The sequence below is a fragment of the Photinus pyralis genome, unplaced genomic scaffold, assembly GCF_008802855.1.
Source record: "Photinus pyralis isolate 1611_PpyrPB1 unplaced genomic scaffold, Ppyr1.3 Ppyr1.4_LG2, whole genome shotgun sequence".
Lineage (NCBI taxonomy): Eukaryota > Metazoa > Arthropoda > Insecta > Coleoptera > Lampyridae > Photinus > Photinus pyralis.
Window position 1 is genome coordinate 26,560,693 of NW_022170403.1, and position 18,163 is coordinate 26,578,855.

Consider the following 18,163-nt stretch of genomic DNA (forward strand, 5'->3'; position numbering starts at 1 on the left):
TTAAACTTATTAAGTAGAATAATTCCAGCAGCATTTTAAAAAGAATGTCTTTCATTTCAGGACTACTGTGGCGACGCATTGGTTCTGCCGTCCTGTCCCGGTGAGCATGATTGGATCACTTCCTTCACTCAACGATATTTTGTTTTTCGAGGTTAAACACTCTTTGGTCTTTTTGAAACGTACTGCATTTTTACGTTCCCCAAACCGTGAACGCAACTGGTTGCGCTGACCAGCTAGAAAACGTACTGAGTGCCAAACACTCCGTTTCCTACACAGTGAGCGCAACGCCAAGTGCTTTACTATTATTTTGCGCATATTTATTCACTTGCTATGGTGCCAGTGAGACGTCCAACTGCAAATTAGAAGTATTATTCCGCATATTTTCTTTGTGTTGTGAAAGTGAAAGGCATTCAAACAGAGCACTGAGATTGTCCAGATGGGGAAGAGGAAAAATTTTGTAAACATTTGTGCGTAGTTTACAATAGTGGCGTGAATCTATTACATGCCCCTGATTTGAATTATAAAGACCAAGTTGAGTTAGCAACAATAGCTTTAGGTATTGGAGTCGACAATTCTTTTTTTATGGGAATGGAGGAAAATATTGTCTTAGTAAAAAATCGACAAAGACAAAGACAATACTGAGTTCACCAAATCAATGCAAGCAAATAAGACAGTTGAGAAACAAAAAGAGATAAAAAAAGATGAGATCAATAAGTAAAAATATTAATCTCAATCAAACCAACGCAATCAGTCATGGAGGTAAACATTAAAATGTTCTACATGGTTGCATGTTTACTGCATTTAATCATAATTTATTAGATACAGGGTGATTCCTATAGTACCTGCCACCGTTTGGGAGCGTATAGGGGGTGCCTAGGGGAAGTCTTTTCATATAGGACACTTGGGGTCGGAAATCCAAAATAAGGGCGCCAGAACCAAATTTATCTTCTGGAATTTCACGCCTGTATGTAGGCAACCCAACCGACCGACGTTTCGCGCGGAGCGATGCAGAGCGAGTTAGCGCGAGGAAGCGACATGGGAGGGAAGGAGGGAAAACGACAGTCAAAAGCAATAACGTTTACAAGTGTTCAACGTGGCCACCGTTGTTCTCAATGCACTTCCTACATCTAGCCAACCACTCCCCTCGAACTCGCGTGAAGACTCCTATGTCCTGGCGAACAGCCTCTCCGGCCATGACGACGCGCGCAATTAAGTCCTCTTCGGATTCGACGGGAGTCTCGTAGACGTGCGCTTCCATCACACCCCACAAGTAAAAATCTAATGGGGTGATGTCGGGCGAGCGGGCAGGCCACTCCACCGCACCTCCACGGCCGATCCATCTGTCCGGATAGGTTTGGTCCAAGTGTTCCCTCACCTGCCGCCCGTAGTGAGCAGGGCACCCATCGTGCTGGAACCAGTGGTCCCAGTACAAGTTCACTGGAACATCCATTAAAAGTTCTGGTAGCACCTCGCGCAGGAAAATCAGGTAATTATGGGCATTTAGACGCGGAGGGAGGATGTAAGGCCCCAGTAGGTTGTCCCCCAGGATGCCAGCCCAAACGTTTAAAGAAAACTTGTCCTGGTATCCTCGCGTAAACGTTTCATGAGGATTGTGCTCCGCCCAGTAGTGGCTGTTACGAGGATTGAAGGTCCCCTCTCTTGAGAATCCTTTCTCGTCAGTAACTAGCACGCTCCTCAGAAAGTTCGGATTAGCTTCTTCCTCCTGGACGACTAAGTTGCAGAATTCCAGCCTCCTTTCATGGTCACCCGGCCGTAACTCTTGCACTTTCTTAAACTTATAGGGTGTAAGTTGTTGTTGTTGGCGATGTTCCACACTGTGTGTTGACTACAACCCACCTGATCTGCTACAAGTCGAGTGCTAGTACGCGGGTTTGCCTCGAAACGTTCCAACACATCCTCCTCTAAGGCATTTACCAACGGGCGATCGCGATCACGGGCGCTAGTGGGCTGCGAAATAGGAGGAGGTCGGTGTAAACAAACAAACTTTTCGAAATGGTGCTTAAATGACCCAAGTATCGATGTGCATCACGAATCTGTGTGTAAAGTTAAGCCTCCGTCAGCTTACCTGCAATTGCCCTGTCTCGCACAGTCGGAAGTGAACTTCTTGAAAGACCTGTCTGCAGGGTAACTGACGGTTTGGATACCGCTCAGCGTACGCTCGTCGTGCAGCTCGTGCGTTACCATTTGCCAATCCGTACATGAAGTGCATGTCCGCGTATTCCGTGTTAGTAAAACGTGCCATAGTGTTTATTCACTTGATACGCGTCGTTGCAGACGGGATTTCGTGGGTTTAAACAAAATTCTGATCAAGTGTCAGCCACACATCGCCGCCTGAGATCGCTCCGTGTGCACCGCCGGCCGGTTGGGTTGCCTACCTACAGGCGCGAAATTCCAGAAGGTAAATTTGGCTCTGGCACCCTTATTTTAGATTTCCGACCCCAAGTGTCCTATATCAAAATACTCCCTTACGCACCACCTACACGCTCCCAAACGGTGGCAGGTACTATAGGAATCACCCTGTATGTATTTATTAGGTACCTATCAAAATATTTGTATCTATATTACACATTAAAATGAAAATAAACATTACAAATTAATACCTATACTGCATCCATTATAAGAAGGTAGTAGATGGCGCTGTGTTTGAAGATAAACACACACAGGAAAAATATAAAATGGAACCAAATTATTGTCAAGTAGAAATATTCAGCACTGCGAACAAAAATAATCTTTGACAATAACAGCTAATGACACTTCGGCAGTTTAGTTGACAACATAAACTACCGCCTTACAAAATTCACTAGTCGTTTTATGTTTCATTGTAATACTGACTCATGTTTTAACCAATCACAGTGAAGGTCAAAGCTTCCCTATGATTTCTACCGCTACCTTCTTAAAATGAATACAGTATAGCTTCTTTTTATTACTGATATTACTAATGACCTGTCAGGCGTTTTGAGTACCTATCACTTACGCACCGTTGCGCCCACTCTCTAGGAAATGGAGTATTTGGCACTCAGTACGTTTCTTCCTAGCTGATCAGCGCAACCAGTTGCGTTCACGGTCTAGGGAACGTAAAAATGCATCCCGTATTAGGCCACATTGTCTCTTAAAATCATTCCTTTGAGTAATAAGCATAATCTGAGAAAGTATTGTAAATGGATCAAATCCTTCAAACAACGAAATCGTGACGAAAAAGAAGCACATACTCGTCTTTATGATATTATAATTAAAGGTTTCAACAAAGAGAATTGATTTCTGCCAACTGCCGCCCTGCTCTCCGCCCCTTATTGAGATATATTTGATGCTGGATATTTGGAAAATGGACTGTTGGATGAGAGTATTTACAAACTAAACATCAAACGCCTGCATGCGACTTACCTATTGGCGGGGTCAAAACTTTTATGTGCGAATATCTCCAAAACGGAGTGTCGGAGGAGAGTACTCACAAAGCGAAAATGAAACGTCTACACGACAGGCATGTCTTGATCTGCCAGAACTTTCACATCGAGAATAAAGTATCGGAAAGTCTCACAAAGAGGAAATGGACATTTAGATGAGCGGTATCTATGGGTGGCTCAAGTGTGAATACGTTAAGAACGGAGTATTGTTTTGGTTTAAATAATGCGCCCGCATTCAAATCTGATAATTCAAATGGTAGGATTAGCCGTAACAAACCAAATAATAAATTAACTGAAACTGAAAACCTGATCCTCTTGGTCTGTGTTCTTCTCTAAATACCTAATTGATGTACCGAGAGTGATAGTAATAGATGGCATGTCCTTTTAAACTATATTGGTGCATGTCTGTATCTAGTTATACCTACATCTATGATGCTGACGCAAGGAAATTTTGTTATACACACAGTTTTGCATCTGAAGGTTTTTTAACAAGAAAAGTAATGACATCAACAAACCACAAAATTGACTAATTTCACGAAAATGCTCTTGATACTAGTTAAGGTGCCATCGATGAGACACTAATTGTTGTGAGAAGAAGTACTCGATAACATGAAGAGACTACTGCAACTGTATCTTGAACATGATACTCCGGAGATGAAAAGCAAACTGTTACCTGAAAATTGTCCATTTTCTGAGTTGTATTTTTTTATTTATCTGTAAGATCCATCATTGTTTTACAAATGTTTTAGCAGACACTCCAAATATTTGAATTTGATTGTCACCCTGTATGTATATTATAATAATAGCGTTATCCCTGGCACACACGGCATAAGCTTACAATTGAACTTACCTTCATTATATATTACCCTGAAAGAGTCGGAGTGTAGATGTCCAAAAAACTGACCCACTATTATATCCGAATATTTTCTCACTAATTGGATGTAACGTCTATTGTGATAATCAGTATATGCAAAAGCCAACGATCCTCTCTGACGTTCGTCCGATCCTGGTGGCATATGGCCAACCAAATACACCTGAAACAAAGTGTCTATTTAGTATAGGATACGATTATGAGTTTGTAAGAAAGCTTAATCTATTCTGAATCCTGATGTACCTAACTTAAAACGGTTTAAATTTTAGATAAGAATGCAAAGTAGGTAAGTGCCGGTACGGCATCCTTTTGGATTTGCAATATCAGTAACTGCATGTTCTACATAAAGAAGTTGCCGCTTTACGACTTTAACTTAGATGCATTATGAGATATTCATTTTATACGCGTCTGTACCGTGCAATATTGCAAATATGATACCTTCTAAAACTTCCGATCCCAGTTCTGCATTATTGCTAATCAACTGCTTGCAAAACGTAGTAGTCAATTATACCGAACACAAGTGGAGGGTTAATTTTGTAGTGTATTATTGAGCTTAATAATCAACCCTTTACAGGAATATATGTATCTATAGTGACGATGATCATTAATTTTACTTGGTGATGGAGCTTATTTACCTAAAATCCCCGTCAGGAGTCTGGGCCTGCGTCAACATTTAGAACATAGAAGTGTCGGATCTCTGGTATCTCCATATAACAAAATTCGTGTTAATCTTAAGCATTTCCTTCGAGATCGCGATACTGAAGAACTATGTTTGATTTGTTCACCTGCAATTTCTCGAAATAATACCAGCAATAAATTCTAAACAATTTCCCTAGAATTACAGCAGTACCAATGGGAATAGTTTAGGAATATTTATATTAAAGTTAAAAAGGTTAGATATACCTAGGTCACTTAACTATGTAGCAAATTTAAGGTGTCAATCATGAATTGTTAATTCTTTATCGCGGCTCTTTCTGTTTCATATTTCATGTAAGACCGCAAACAAACTCTTACGTCACTTTACGAGTTACGAAAAAAAAATCAAAATCAGTATATCCTCCCTCTTCGTTATTTTGCGTCAGCAAATGAGAGGAAGCTTCAGGAAAGCAGATGTCGCCTTAGAGTCTGATAATTATCTCAGATTTCACTTTCTTAGCGGGCAATATAGAATTACATTAGAGAACTCATCGTTAGGCCATGTTTTACGTTGAAATCTCGCATTAGCTTTTCTTGAATTGCGTCAGATTGATTAACGACCGTAAACCATCTGGGATTGATAGTAAGAAAAGGAATTAACCAATTAACGATTAAACATGTCCGTCGGGATTAACGATCCGCCATTTTATAGGTTCATTATTAAGAGCTCCTAAGCGAATTCATGATTTCTGTCCGTCTGTGTCCCTACATGATAACTCCCGAACGATTACGAATTTTCCAGTTCTGTTTTCAGTGATAGGTAGAAGTAGTCAAGCGACTAAGTGATTAATTTTTTGTCAATACTGGTTAATCGGAAGAGACCTTGTCGCTCGTTGTCTATATTGATTTAGTTTATTTCCTTTTCTTCATCATAAAATTACATTGGGTTGCGATTAATACATTCAACGGGTACCTAATCATAAATAAAAGGTGGTTTTATCTATGATCTATGACGAATAATTATACCACAGTATAATACATACATATTATTATTATAGAGATGTGCGGTTAATTCCTAAGATGAGTGTTGCTGAAAAAGGAATACCTACCAATGACAATTTTTTTTAAACCCAATCAACCAAATGGACATGAAGCTGTTTCGGGTCAGACCGATTCGGTCCCGGCGCTCATTTCGGTCCTCGTGGTTTTGGTCTAACAACTTAATTGTGCTCAAACGGGCACTAACGAACTATTTTTTCTCCTAAAACGCAGCCGTGAAAATTGCATGTCTCTTTGAGAACTAATTACTTCACGAAACTAACAGCTATGGTCAATAAATTTTAAATTATTTGCCAAATATTCGTTCTTAACGTTTTGACCTCAGCAGTAGACTTCTGCCATGTACCATGAAGGACCAGCCCCTCCTTCCCCCAACCAAATTTTGAATTTTGATTCAAGACGTTGCCATATTTTTTCCGAGATTTGTATAGGTATAAAAACCGGGATCCGGGATAGTGCAGCTAATTTCGGGACAATCCCGGAAAATCCCGGCCATGTGGCAACCCTACTTAGATATATCCTTAATTACAAATTGCAAATGTAACTAAAGTAAATTAGTAATAGTAGGTTTTCTTTGTCCATATTTGTAAATTCAAAGTGTAATTAACTTCCTTTAAAAACAACAAACTAGTTCTTACAATTTATTCCAAGGTACACCGTACAGCCCCATAAACGATGTATCATTTTGTGAGACATTATACATAGACGCAAGTGTGCTTAAGTTACTGTCCATTAATATAACAAATAAAAAAGTAGGGCGATTAACTTCAACGCATTTTCCAGGCATTGATCAGTACTTTCCAAAAGCCATAGCCATGTGCGCTATGTTTGTCTTTACTAGAGGTATTTGTGGTTAATATTTCAAAGACATATCTTCATCAATAAGAAAGTTGACACTGCGCAGAGTGCGTATAAACGGCGCATGCGCACATCTAATGTTTAGAATATGAGATATGTTTGCTTTAAACAGAAGCAGTACCTGTGATAAAAATTTCAAAAAAATATTTTGACAAATAAGACAGTTGATATTACACATGCGCACATTAATCTGATGTTTACAATATGCGATACGTTTGCTTTCACTAAAAGCATATTTGGTTAAAATTTCAAAGAAATATCTCCATGAATAAGTTAAGTAATAAGTTCATTGCTCAGTCCGCGCATTAGCACATCTGATTTTTACTATATGCGATATGTTTGCATTTACTAGAAGTGTCTGTGGTTAAAATTTCAACAAAATATATTAATAAATAAGAAAGTTGATATTGCACAGTCAGCGTATGCGCACATTACTCGTCAAGATTTTTCTTGGTTGAGGTGACAAAGCTATAAGCTACCGAATGCAAAAAGAACGAAATAAATATCTTGAAAACTGTGGGAATAGAAACCTAGGACGGACAGACGGACGGACAGAGAAAGTGGCTGGCAATAGCGCACCCATCTTCCTTGGAAAATGCGCTAAAAATATAATCGGATTATACAAAGAGCGAGAGGAATGTAATAGACTTTTTTGTCGATATCCATATTTATTGATTTTAACGAGATCGTTTTTCTGAATTCCGTATCTTCCAAACAAAGGGGCGCCCCATACATTTTTGCGCCCAGGGCCCCCAATTGGTTAAAGACGGCTCTGCAAACAGCATCTGGGAAAAATAATTCATGCGGAGGAAAGTTATGAAGGTCGTCTAGCACTCCTTCAAAGTATAGAGGTTCAGGTTTCCAAGTGCACGGGTTATACTCTCTTTAATATTTTTGCTTATGGAATATCTGGATTTATTGAAATATCTTTCTAAAAATCTGATACAAGAGAACAGAATACCGAACGATCTTCAAGATCCCATCCATCGTTTTCATAGTACATCTTAAGGGGTTGACTCGGTGATCCCACCAGATCAGCATAGCTTGTAAAACAATTTTCTTGATTCGGCATTAGTTTTATTTCTATTCGAGGTGCCTACATACAAAATTTCATTTTCCCATCTTAACAAACAAAAAAATTGGATTGCGCAGATACAAAAGTTGGGGCAAATTTTTTATGTATCTGCGTAGTTTCTTGAGGTTTAAGGAATATTTGCTAACACAGAAAACCGGACATTCAATGTACAAACAACAAAAATTATACTTTTCAGGTGTGGGCAGTTTTTGGGCTGTAACTTTTTGGTGCGTTAGTTTACTCAGCTGAAAAACAATGGCGACATTTCTTATATCCTTAAGGATATGTGTACCCATTTTCAAAATGATCGGACGTTTCTACACAAAGTTATCGTGCATACGGGCGACAAACGGACAGACAGACAGCAATACAAAATTATGAACGGTCACGAGGATCGTTAATAAGTAATAACAAAGAATCAACGAACTCGATAACGATAAATAAAGTATGGATACGTGCGCATGCAAGATGCAAGTTTAAAAATGTAATTACGATGCTAAAGTAAATCGATTACAAATTGTAATCAGTAATTAAATACAAATTTTGTAAAGTAGGTACCTAATCAAATACCTACGTAAATACTTTTATGATAAAGTAATTTGTAATCAGTATTCGAATACTTTTTGGAGTAATCATTCCAGCTCTGCTTGCAAGTATAGTGCTTAATTATGACGATATGAAATAGGAATACGATATGGGAAGAATATTTAAACTCGATTACCGATCATGTTTTGTGTTTTCCCGCTTCGATAACTGATGCCGATCGTTTCGTGACAATAATGAATGTAGTTTCTAATATGGGCGTATTGAGCTACTCTCAACTAGGTGGCAGCATGTACCGGTACATCTTTTTACAATCATCAAGAATTGGCGCGAACCGGTTGGCTTACTATTTGTATTATACTATGCCAATAGGGTCCTTATTAACCCCTCAAAAATCGCACTTTGTCGCATTGGTGGAACTTGGAAAAAAATGGCCGCCATCTTGATTTTTTTCGAATTTATTAAATATTTCGTAAAGTATACATTATATCAAAAAAACTCAAGAGACTTTTTTTATGGAGAATCAAAAGTTACCTATAATAAAAAAAAGTTTAAGTCTATTGATCAAAAAACAAAAAAGTTATTGAAATTTATATGATTTGGCAATATGGATTTTTTTAAAATTTGGTAAATATCTGAATTAGTTAAAACTGTTTTGTATGCCCAATTTTGAAAATAAGGATTTTAAAGTAAAATACTCAATAATTGGGTAATTATTCACATCTGTGTCGAGTCTTAGATGTATTTCAAAAACGTAATGCAGAATTAGCAGTTTTAATTAAATCAGGACTTAAAATTATTTTAAATCTGTACCGGTGTCCAAAGAAGATTCATGATTTAATGTAGCAGGTAAGTAGAGGGAGGCAAATAATTGAATGTTTTTATTTTCATTAGGTTATCGGCTCACTACAGTCGTTTATATATTTTAGCAAGGTCTGATGATGAAGTGAGCTTCGAAATCGATAACCTAAAGAAAATAAAAACATTTAATGATTTGCCTCCCTCTACTTACCTGCTACATTAAATACATCCAAATAATTCACATGGAGCAATACATCAATAAAAAAAAAAGATTCATGATATTAATGTGCTGTTTGGCAGCTTCTTCGGTTGGTGGTAGTGAGGCTAAACACAATTCTGAATTTAAGCTTTGCCTTGAAGTCATTCGCATATATAGTGTGTGACGTAACTGGTTAATATCATGAATCTTCTTTGGACACCTGTACAGATTTAATAGTTATTTATGTATTAAGGGCATAATAATGTATAAACATCAGTTTATGCCCGTGGTACATACAAAATTTTATGTCTTACAAATAGTTTCCTGATTTAATTAACACTGCTATATCTGCATTAAGTTCTTTAAATACATCTAAGTCTCGACACAGATGTGATAATTACCCAAATCATATAAATTTCAATAACTTTTTTGTTTTTTGATCAATAGACAAACTTTTTTTTATTATAGGTAACTTTTGATTTTCCATAAAAAAAGTCTTTTGAGTTTTTTGATATAATGTATACTTTACGAAATATTTAATAAATTCGAAAAAAATCAAGATGGCGGCCATTTTTTTCCAAGTTCCATTAATGCGACAAAGTGCAATTTTTGAGGGGTTAATAAGGACCCTATTGAGTACTCATTTCCGCAGAGATCACTTTGTTACTAATTTTTTCTACCTCACTTGTATAAACCTGCCTCGATTGACCAGCCTAATAGTTAAGTAAACAAATTCAAGGCGAGGCTAAATATTGCTATGTGCCCCGCGTTGAGCGCCAAATAAAAGATGCCATGTGCAATGCCAGACGGTCGCTAAACCACCCACAAGCACCTGTTTAGGTAGGTCATTTAAGTACAGGTACAAACAAACCTTAAAAGAAATAATTATAATTTTTCTCCGGCACGCCCAGCCTCCGCCACGACGAAAATTTCGATATTGATGTAAATTTTAGTAGGTAATTTGAGAAATTCAGTAACTTCATCGCCTCCACACACTATTCCAAAAAATTGAATTACAAATTTTAACACCTAAAGTAATTCTGGGTACGAAATAGAAAAAAAAACAAACAACAATAATGCTACGCAATGGAGAAAATAGATCGAATTCACTACTTGGACTTCACTTATAACTTGATTTAGACGACACTGACTTCGTTTAAAATTGTTGTAGTGTTGGCCCTTTTTTGGTGGAAAAACTCTATAATTAATACTTGAACTTAAAAAAAGGCTTCTCTTATGCGAAAAACGCTCGATAAACAGCTCTGCGACTTAATTTCTTCGTAAACGTAAAAACACCGCTCCGTTTCTCCGGTTCTCTAGATTTTTCTACACAAATTTACAATTAAACGAGACAGACTTTTCAAATACGCTTAAATATTTGCAGTACAAATAACAAAATAAATCGCCAAGTTTCAACATCTACCAAACGAAAAAGTTTGATTGAAAGGCATCGATTAGCGTTCGATTTCTTTATTTAAAACAAATTCCCTTCCGCTTCAACTTTCGTTTCTTCTTCCTGAATAAAATACTGCGTCCTCAAAAGAACTAACATCTGCTTATTTCGGCGATAACACGTCCATTTTGAAACTAATTAGTTTACGCAGCGATAAGAAAACTACTTATCTACGACCGGAGAAAAACCTGAGATATACTTTTAGCCACAATCGTCACGCCTACTTTATGTCAGGAAATCTTAGTTTCCATGACAGAGGCAGACCAGACCATTTATCCTGTCGCCTGTCACTTTACCGATCGCACCTGTCACATTACTCAATATGTCTATAATGACTCCTGTCATCACTAACAGATTGACATTAATCAAAAGTTCTAAATTGTAATTGTATATTATAGTAATACAGCTCCACCAAGCAAACAAGTCCCTCGGAAAATATGCGAACTAATTTAGAAATTTCGTGGCGGGAAAACGTTAAGCCAATACCAACAACGCAGGCGTGTGCAGTCCGTAAAAAATGTGACAGTGACACATTTATATATTAATAGTTATTTACGTTATAAGTCCGGTAGGTTACTTGTAACAGTACGAGTTAGACATTATGGACGAGGCGACGTCAGGAGCCGAGTCAAGAATGTCTTAAACGAGTGCTGTTACAAGTACTACCGGACGTATATCGTAACGTATTTTATTTCATACTGTAAGTGTGTTTTGTATCATTATTTCATTTCAAAGATTACAAAATTTTATTATATTGTAAAAATCGCATTACCTTGTTTCTGTGGCAACGGCCGTTGCTATAGTTCGTAGTTTGTTGACATTGAATTTTTTTCACTTATAATTGCACAAGAGGTTTGTATTTTACCGAGTAAATTTGGGTTGTTTAGGTAATGAAAATCTGTTGCCTAGCAATTAGACGAGAAAAACTGTCAACTAATAAAAATGCGACGCCGCAGGTGGAGCATTTTTAGGTTGACAGTTTTTCGAGTCCAATTGCTAAAAGGAAACAGATTTGAATTGCCACAACCCAAATTTACTCGGTTTAAATACAAACCTCGAGTGTAATTCGGCAGGACAATTTAACGAACAAGAAATTCACCAAACTAGTCAATTATTGACAGACGTCAAGCTAATCATATGGGAAAGGATAATGCGATAATTGTTCCAAAATGAATAAGTGAAAAAACCACTAGTGCATTTGTCGCTGGAAAAGTTGCAGGTAACTTTTGCCGCTGTCAAAGTGACAATTACACTGCGGCTTATGCGATTTTTTATACATGAGTTGAATTGTCACTAAAAAATGGAAGGTATAAACGTTGTGGGATGTTCCACTGTTCCCGATACAATCCTGTCGAAATCTCATGAAGCAACCGAAAAGTTGGTTCCTAAGAAGTCGGCCGAAGTCGGCCGCAAGGTATGAAAAAGAGTACTAAGTGTTTTGCCAATGGAGGAACGAACATGGGGCGAAACAAGTAGAGGAAAACGTCATGTTGGCATATACTGTTTGGATGCAGTAAGTTTTTGAATTGAGATTTTTTTTGCCTGGGTTTCGGTGTTAAAGCGTCATGGGGCATGGAAAAGCTCATCGGCGGCAGAAAAATACATCGAAGGCTCGGTAGAAGGAAAAGTTAAGATTGCCCGTATGATACAACTGATACAAGGCGGCGAAAATTTCATTGAAGTTCTACAGCAGAAGGAATCAAACATTACTAACTCGACATCCAGTAATAACCCAGGCGTTAGTGTTGAGGGCAATACAAATTGTTTCATTACAATCAATGTTAATGTTTGAAATAAAGAATTACAGCCAAATTTATGTTGGGGTTTTTAATTAATTGTGTGAAGATGTCAAATTTGATGTATACAAATAACAGTCCGGTAAGTGTTGCTTAGCGACACTTACCGGCTCTGATGCTGTAATAACTCACCTACCGGACTCAAAATGATAGTGTAATCGAACATCTACCGGACAGTATGAAATAAATGTTTATAAAATGCGCTTGTTGCACCAATTTTATCCGTACGGCAAGAAAAGAGAAGCAAACCTCTGCAATTGTGCATTCCGAAGCCAGAAATGTTATTAAAAGGGTCGTGGAATTCTTTGGCAAAGAGAAAGCTGCCGGTGTGTAGATATTTCCTTTAGGAAAGGGAGCAGAGCTAGCTGCTGCTGCGACCGGCAAACCAACAAAATTCATAACCCAGATTAGGTAATGTGCATTTCATTAATATTCCTCTGAAATAAATACGTATTGTTATCCTGTAGATCGAAGTCAAACTTGCCGATGATATAGGACATGGAAATTTCCATCAAAGAAGCAAGGAAGGGCAACTTCCTACAAAATAACATTGGATAATTCTGATTTACGCGTCTTGAAGAATGAAATTTACATGATCCATAACAAAGTCTCTACAATCAATAATTTAGTTAATAAAATGAAGAAGAAGATTGGCTGCATTGAAAGTAAAGATCACATTTTTTGACGAAACCTATATCCATCCATTTTATGGAGTGCTTGCTAACAAAAGATGAATCTGGTGTATATAAAACTGACTGAAGCAGGATGAAATTAATTGGAATGAATTGAAAATGCGCATCTCATCATCAATTCGAAAAGTATAAGTCTGGATACGACATAACATGGAAGATACAATGACAGTCTGATTTAATCAAAAACATGCAACTTAGAAAAATTTCCGCTGTAGATTTTGCGTTTTTTGTAATTTTCTCAGCTGCTAAAAGGAATATCTAGATTTTTATTTCAGAATAGGTGGTTTTGAGGCAAGCAAAAATTTTTATAAAGAATGACATTTTTGCATAAAGTTAAAATTAAAAATTTTTTCTCTCTTGTTCAGTCCATCCGGGGACACACTGTATGTATAAAAATAGATTAATGAAATTGCAACAGGTTTTTAAATTTTATTGTAAGAATTTATTTTACTCTGAGATACATTTTGTTATTTGAAAGTGTAAACTATGCCTCTTATTAACTGTTGAAATAAGAATTTCTGATACTTTCTGCGCTCGTAGTGGCTAACCGGTTATATCTACCAAAAAAGCACCAATAATTTCGAACAAATTTCAAAAATTAGTCCAATTTTAAATTTTTGGTACTTTTTGAACTCCATGATATCCTACAATTTTAGAGAGAGGGTGGTGGATTTGATCGTTCCTCTAGGTGCCACAATGCATTAAAAAAGTTATTTTAAGAATAGTTAGAAAAAATGGGTGTCCTTTGATCGCTTGTAAAAATTTTTCTATTGGACCGATTTTGTTTGTTCATCTTTTGATCGAGACAGAATTGTTTTCTTTAATTTACTAAAGTGTAAAAAAACGGGTTTAGGGATTTATTGGATACAAGCTCAAACTCCTTGGTCATAGAAAAGTACTAGTGCTATTAGTAAGGGATAAAATAGTTATTTACATAATAAGTCATGAAAGTGGTCGTTTACATGACGCGGAGGCTTGTTGAAAAGTACGAGGACGCGCAGCGTCCGAGTATCTCTTTAATGCCTCCAAGTCAGGTGGACTCACTCTCATGACGTATTATGTATAAAATTTTACCTGAAACCACAACATATAGATAACTTTCCCAAATTAAATTATTCATATGTATGAAATTTTGATCCCTAATCACGCATGCTAAAATCACTTTATTTAATTGTTTCCATAGAGATTTCAAAATAATTAAAACAATCAGTGTCATTTTTAATGCAGTTTGCAGTTTATGCTTTGTACTTTTCAACTATACAGTCTTTATAAGTTACAAAAGCAGGTATCAGTGAATAAAAGTACCTACGCGAGACGTTATAATGTAGCCGAAGTTGCGGTCGCCGTAGTGCAATATTCGCTCCCCACAAAGTCAAGAAAGAGGTACGAAAAGGCGTACAAACCTTTTAATGACTGGCGCAAAACTAAAGGAATAATTACTTCCACACATATTCCATTAATTGTTAGTAATTAAAAAACCATTATCCTTTGTGTAGGTATATTAATATTTAAAAATATCCACATAGTTTGTATTATAATTATCCAATCGTTGATTGAATAACTTATTCAATGAACGATCTAATTGTTATTTTGCATATACTAGGACTGTAATGGGAGTCAGGCAAAAATATTACAGTACTAGTCAGGTAAAGATCAACTTTCCAATGTCAAAATAGCCCTGAAATTTAGATTTTCTTGACGGTTTCAGGTAAAATGTTGTATAATAAAATCTATCAAATTAGTACCAATACTGTACATTCATTGACGATCCTTATAAGTTAGTAGTATCGTAGTTTTCGTCAAAATATACAAGTGAACACGGAAATTAAACGTATTAGCGCTTATTTAGATACAATTTAACTGTTATTTCGTTGTGACCAACCTTTGCCACCAACTAAGTAAGACGGCCTCTTTTATTATGACATAACTAAGTGGTTAACAAATTAAAATATGAGGCTTCAAAAATGGATGCGCAGGCTTTGTCTTATGGGGAATGCAAACCAAGGCTGCTTACTAAGACCACATAAGGGAATGCAAAAGTAGAAGTCCAACACCTTCTTTCTAAATTTATTACCTACTAAATTTATTTAAAAAAAATAAGTTTAGTATTTTAATTATATAAACACAAAAGTGCAATCAATAACGTAAGCCGCAGGGGACAGCTGGAGGGGTCGTTATTGCGACGGGCTGGATAACTGCCAAGTGAAAAAGGTGCTAATCGCCGCGCATTACTGGTAAGAAATTTCAGATTACAGCAAAACACACTATTGAAAAACAAAAGTAATAGCAGTATCAACAAAAAGTACATGAAGTTTGTAAAGCTGTACACACAGTTAATAAACGAAAGCAAGTAAAAACACGGTTTTCCGTAATCTCTAAGAAATTGCCGACCTTTATTTTAAGTTATGAACCGCCCCGCTAGCAAATTTAATGGACATAAACAAATTATGTGAAACTTTTTAAGAAAACAAATTTAATTTACACTGTCCTTAATGATATTATCTCGTTATTCTCTATTTGCGAAAGAAAAAATAATTTCGGTAATCAGTTTGGAATTTTTAAGTACTTCGAACGTATAATTTTTTCGGATGGCCGTGCGTATGAATTTTAATAATACGGCCTTTCGCAAGGCATTCCAGCCTTATTTGAAAGTAACTGACGAAACAGTAACGTTAATCGTTAATACTCAACATAGGCAAGCTACAAAACAAGTTTGTGCTAGGTTGCACACTAGAAACAATGTTTAGCTGGATACCATGGTGTTATACGTAATTATCATTAAACAATCGGTAAGTTTTCAAAATGCGTGTTTTGTACTCAACTTCAGAATGTGAGTAACGATATGGTACAACCCACGGTGGTAACCTAATTTTGAATATAGGAAACGATTACTCAACTTTGTGAGTATTAATTTTCATTTTTACGCAAACACAAACCTATTATTTACATTACTGAATATTCAATACCTTCCACATACCCTACCCCATAAATTACTAGCGCAAGCAACATATTCGAGTATATAATTTGTATATGTCGTCTTTCATAAAAAAGGGATTTTTTGTGATTTGCGATTTCTGTTTCTTTTTTGACAAATATTTGTCATTAGAAATGAGATTTACATATGCAAACGTTTATTTTTCTGGTGAATACCCACATTCTGAAACAAATTCTGAAATGTTTCTTGTCGTGACAAACTATATCAGGTTACATCGACTTTAATTGAACAGGATAACGCTATTCTTTGAAAGCACACCAGGAATTCTAAACAACAAAGGAATTGGTAAGCTGTTTACGTATCACACACGGATTGATGTATTTCCCTGTAATTTGTAAAAATGGAAAGGATTTGTAACATAACTGATAAATTTCAACACTTAATGGAGTATTAAATTTGTCTAACCTAAAGGAATCTTGATTTAGGCTTTTAGTCCAAGATTATGAATTAGGATGTAGGTTTTTCGGCCTGTGACCCGAGACGGTTCGTATTGTATTCAAACTTATTACAATCTCTAATTGTTTTAGTGCATTTTACCGACAACTTTGCATCCTCTGATCGGTTGTGTTGTCTTGTGATGAGAACTCTTGTCTTGTTGCAATAACCGGAATTAAAATTCGGCAATTCCACAATTCCAAATTCACCTCATTACTGTCATTAGCATTTATTTGTACAGGGAGAGAATCATGAATGTAATGTTGAAGACACGAACTTATAAATTAAGATGGAACGCTGATCAAACAGTTGCATATAGGTAGAAATGGCCCTAGCATGGGCGCAGCCATGATGTGCAGTGCACGTTTTAGTTATTTTCTAGGGGAATTTTCCTAGTGCTCAAGTTTTGAGACTATTGCAGCCTTGGAAAATGACATGTGACAGAGTAATTTATTTTATTTCATACTGTCCGCTATACAGTACATTACATCATTCATTTGAGTCCGGAAAGTGATCTATTACATCACAATGCCGGAAAGTGTTGCGTAGCAACTGATAATTTTCTGACAAGAAGAAACGTCAAATTTATTTAAGACGATAGCTATTTACATTATCATTCGAAAGCTTAAGACTATTAATTATACAATTAGAATTCTCACTAACTTTAATAGTGGACACACCCCCATCGCTGGGGACTGTGGTGGTCTAAACCTCTTGCCACCATGATATAAATAAAACAAGATATGCTAGATTGCCGTTCCAAATTCGTCCAGTTCGCGCATGACGTCACATGGTGATAAAATTTGAATTTAAAGCCGGATTTTTTTTCTTAATTCTACTACAAACACTAAAATTTCTTAATTATAATGGTTTAGGGGAAAAAGAGAGTTGAAATTATAAAACCTAAACGCAAAATATGCCGAAAAATATCAAGAGATCGTTAAAGACCATCTTTAAAAATGCTATAAGCTATAATTAAGCGCACCATAAAAAGAGGAAATGCAGGCGTTTTCCATAATATGGTAAGATACCTACTTATGCTAAAGTATCTAAACATTGTGGAGTAGATATTAAAGACGAAATGACTAATATAAAATATTGAATTATACTAGATTCAAAAACGGTATTCGATAAGATAAAAATACCTATTGAATTATTGTTCTTTATTGCTAGATAAATTGGTAATATAGAATTTAAAAAGTAAATCGGACATCAGGAAGTGTAAAGGAGTAGGTACAAAAAAAGACATGTTTGTTATTAGAATAGTCTCAAGTTATTTACAAAATATTAAATAAACAAGTACACATAATTAAATTACTAATCTCGTG

The 18,163-nt window shown here is 36.3% G+C and overlaps 1 protein-coding gene across 1 annotated transcript in view; it reads right to left on the bottom strand.

Annotated features, from left to right (window-relative positions):
• Positions 1-18,163, bottom strand: part of LOC116162945 (acid sphingomyelinase-like phosphodiesterase 3a) — a 239,878-nt gene that overhangs the window by 29,505 nt on the left and 192,210 nt on the right. Inside the window, exon 3 of the mRNA XM_031476721.1 lies at positions 4,273-4,456. Within this exon, the coding sequence (XP_031332581.1) occupies positions 4,273-4,456 (184 nt within the window). The remainder of the gene's footprint in view (positions 1-4,272; positions 4,457-18,163) is intronic.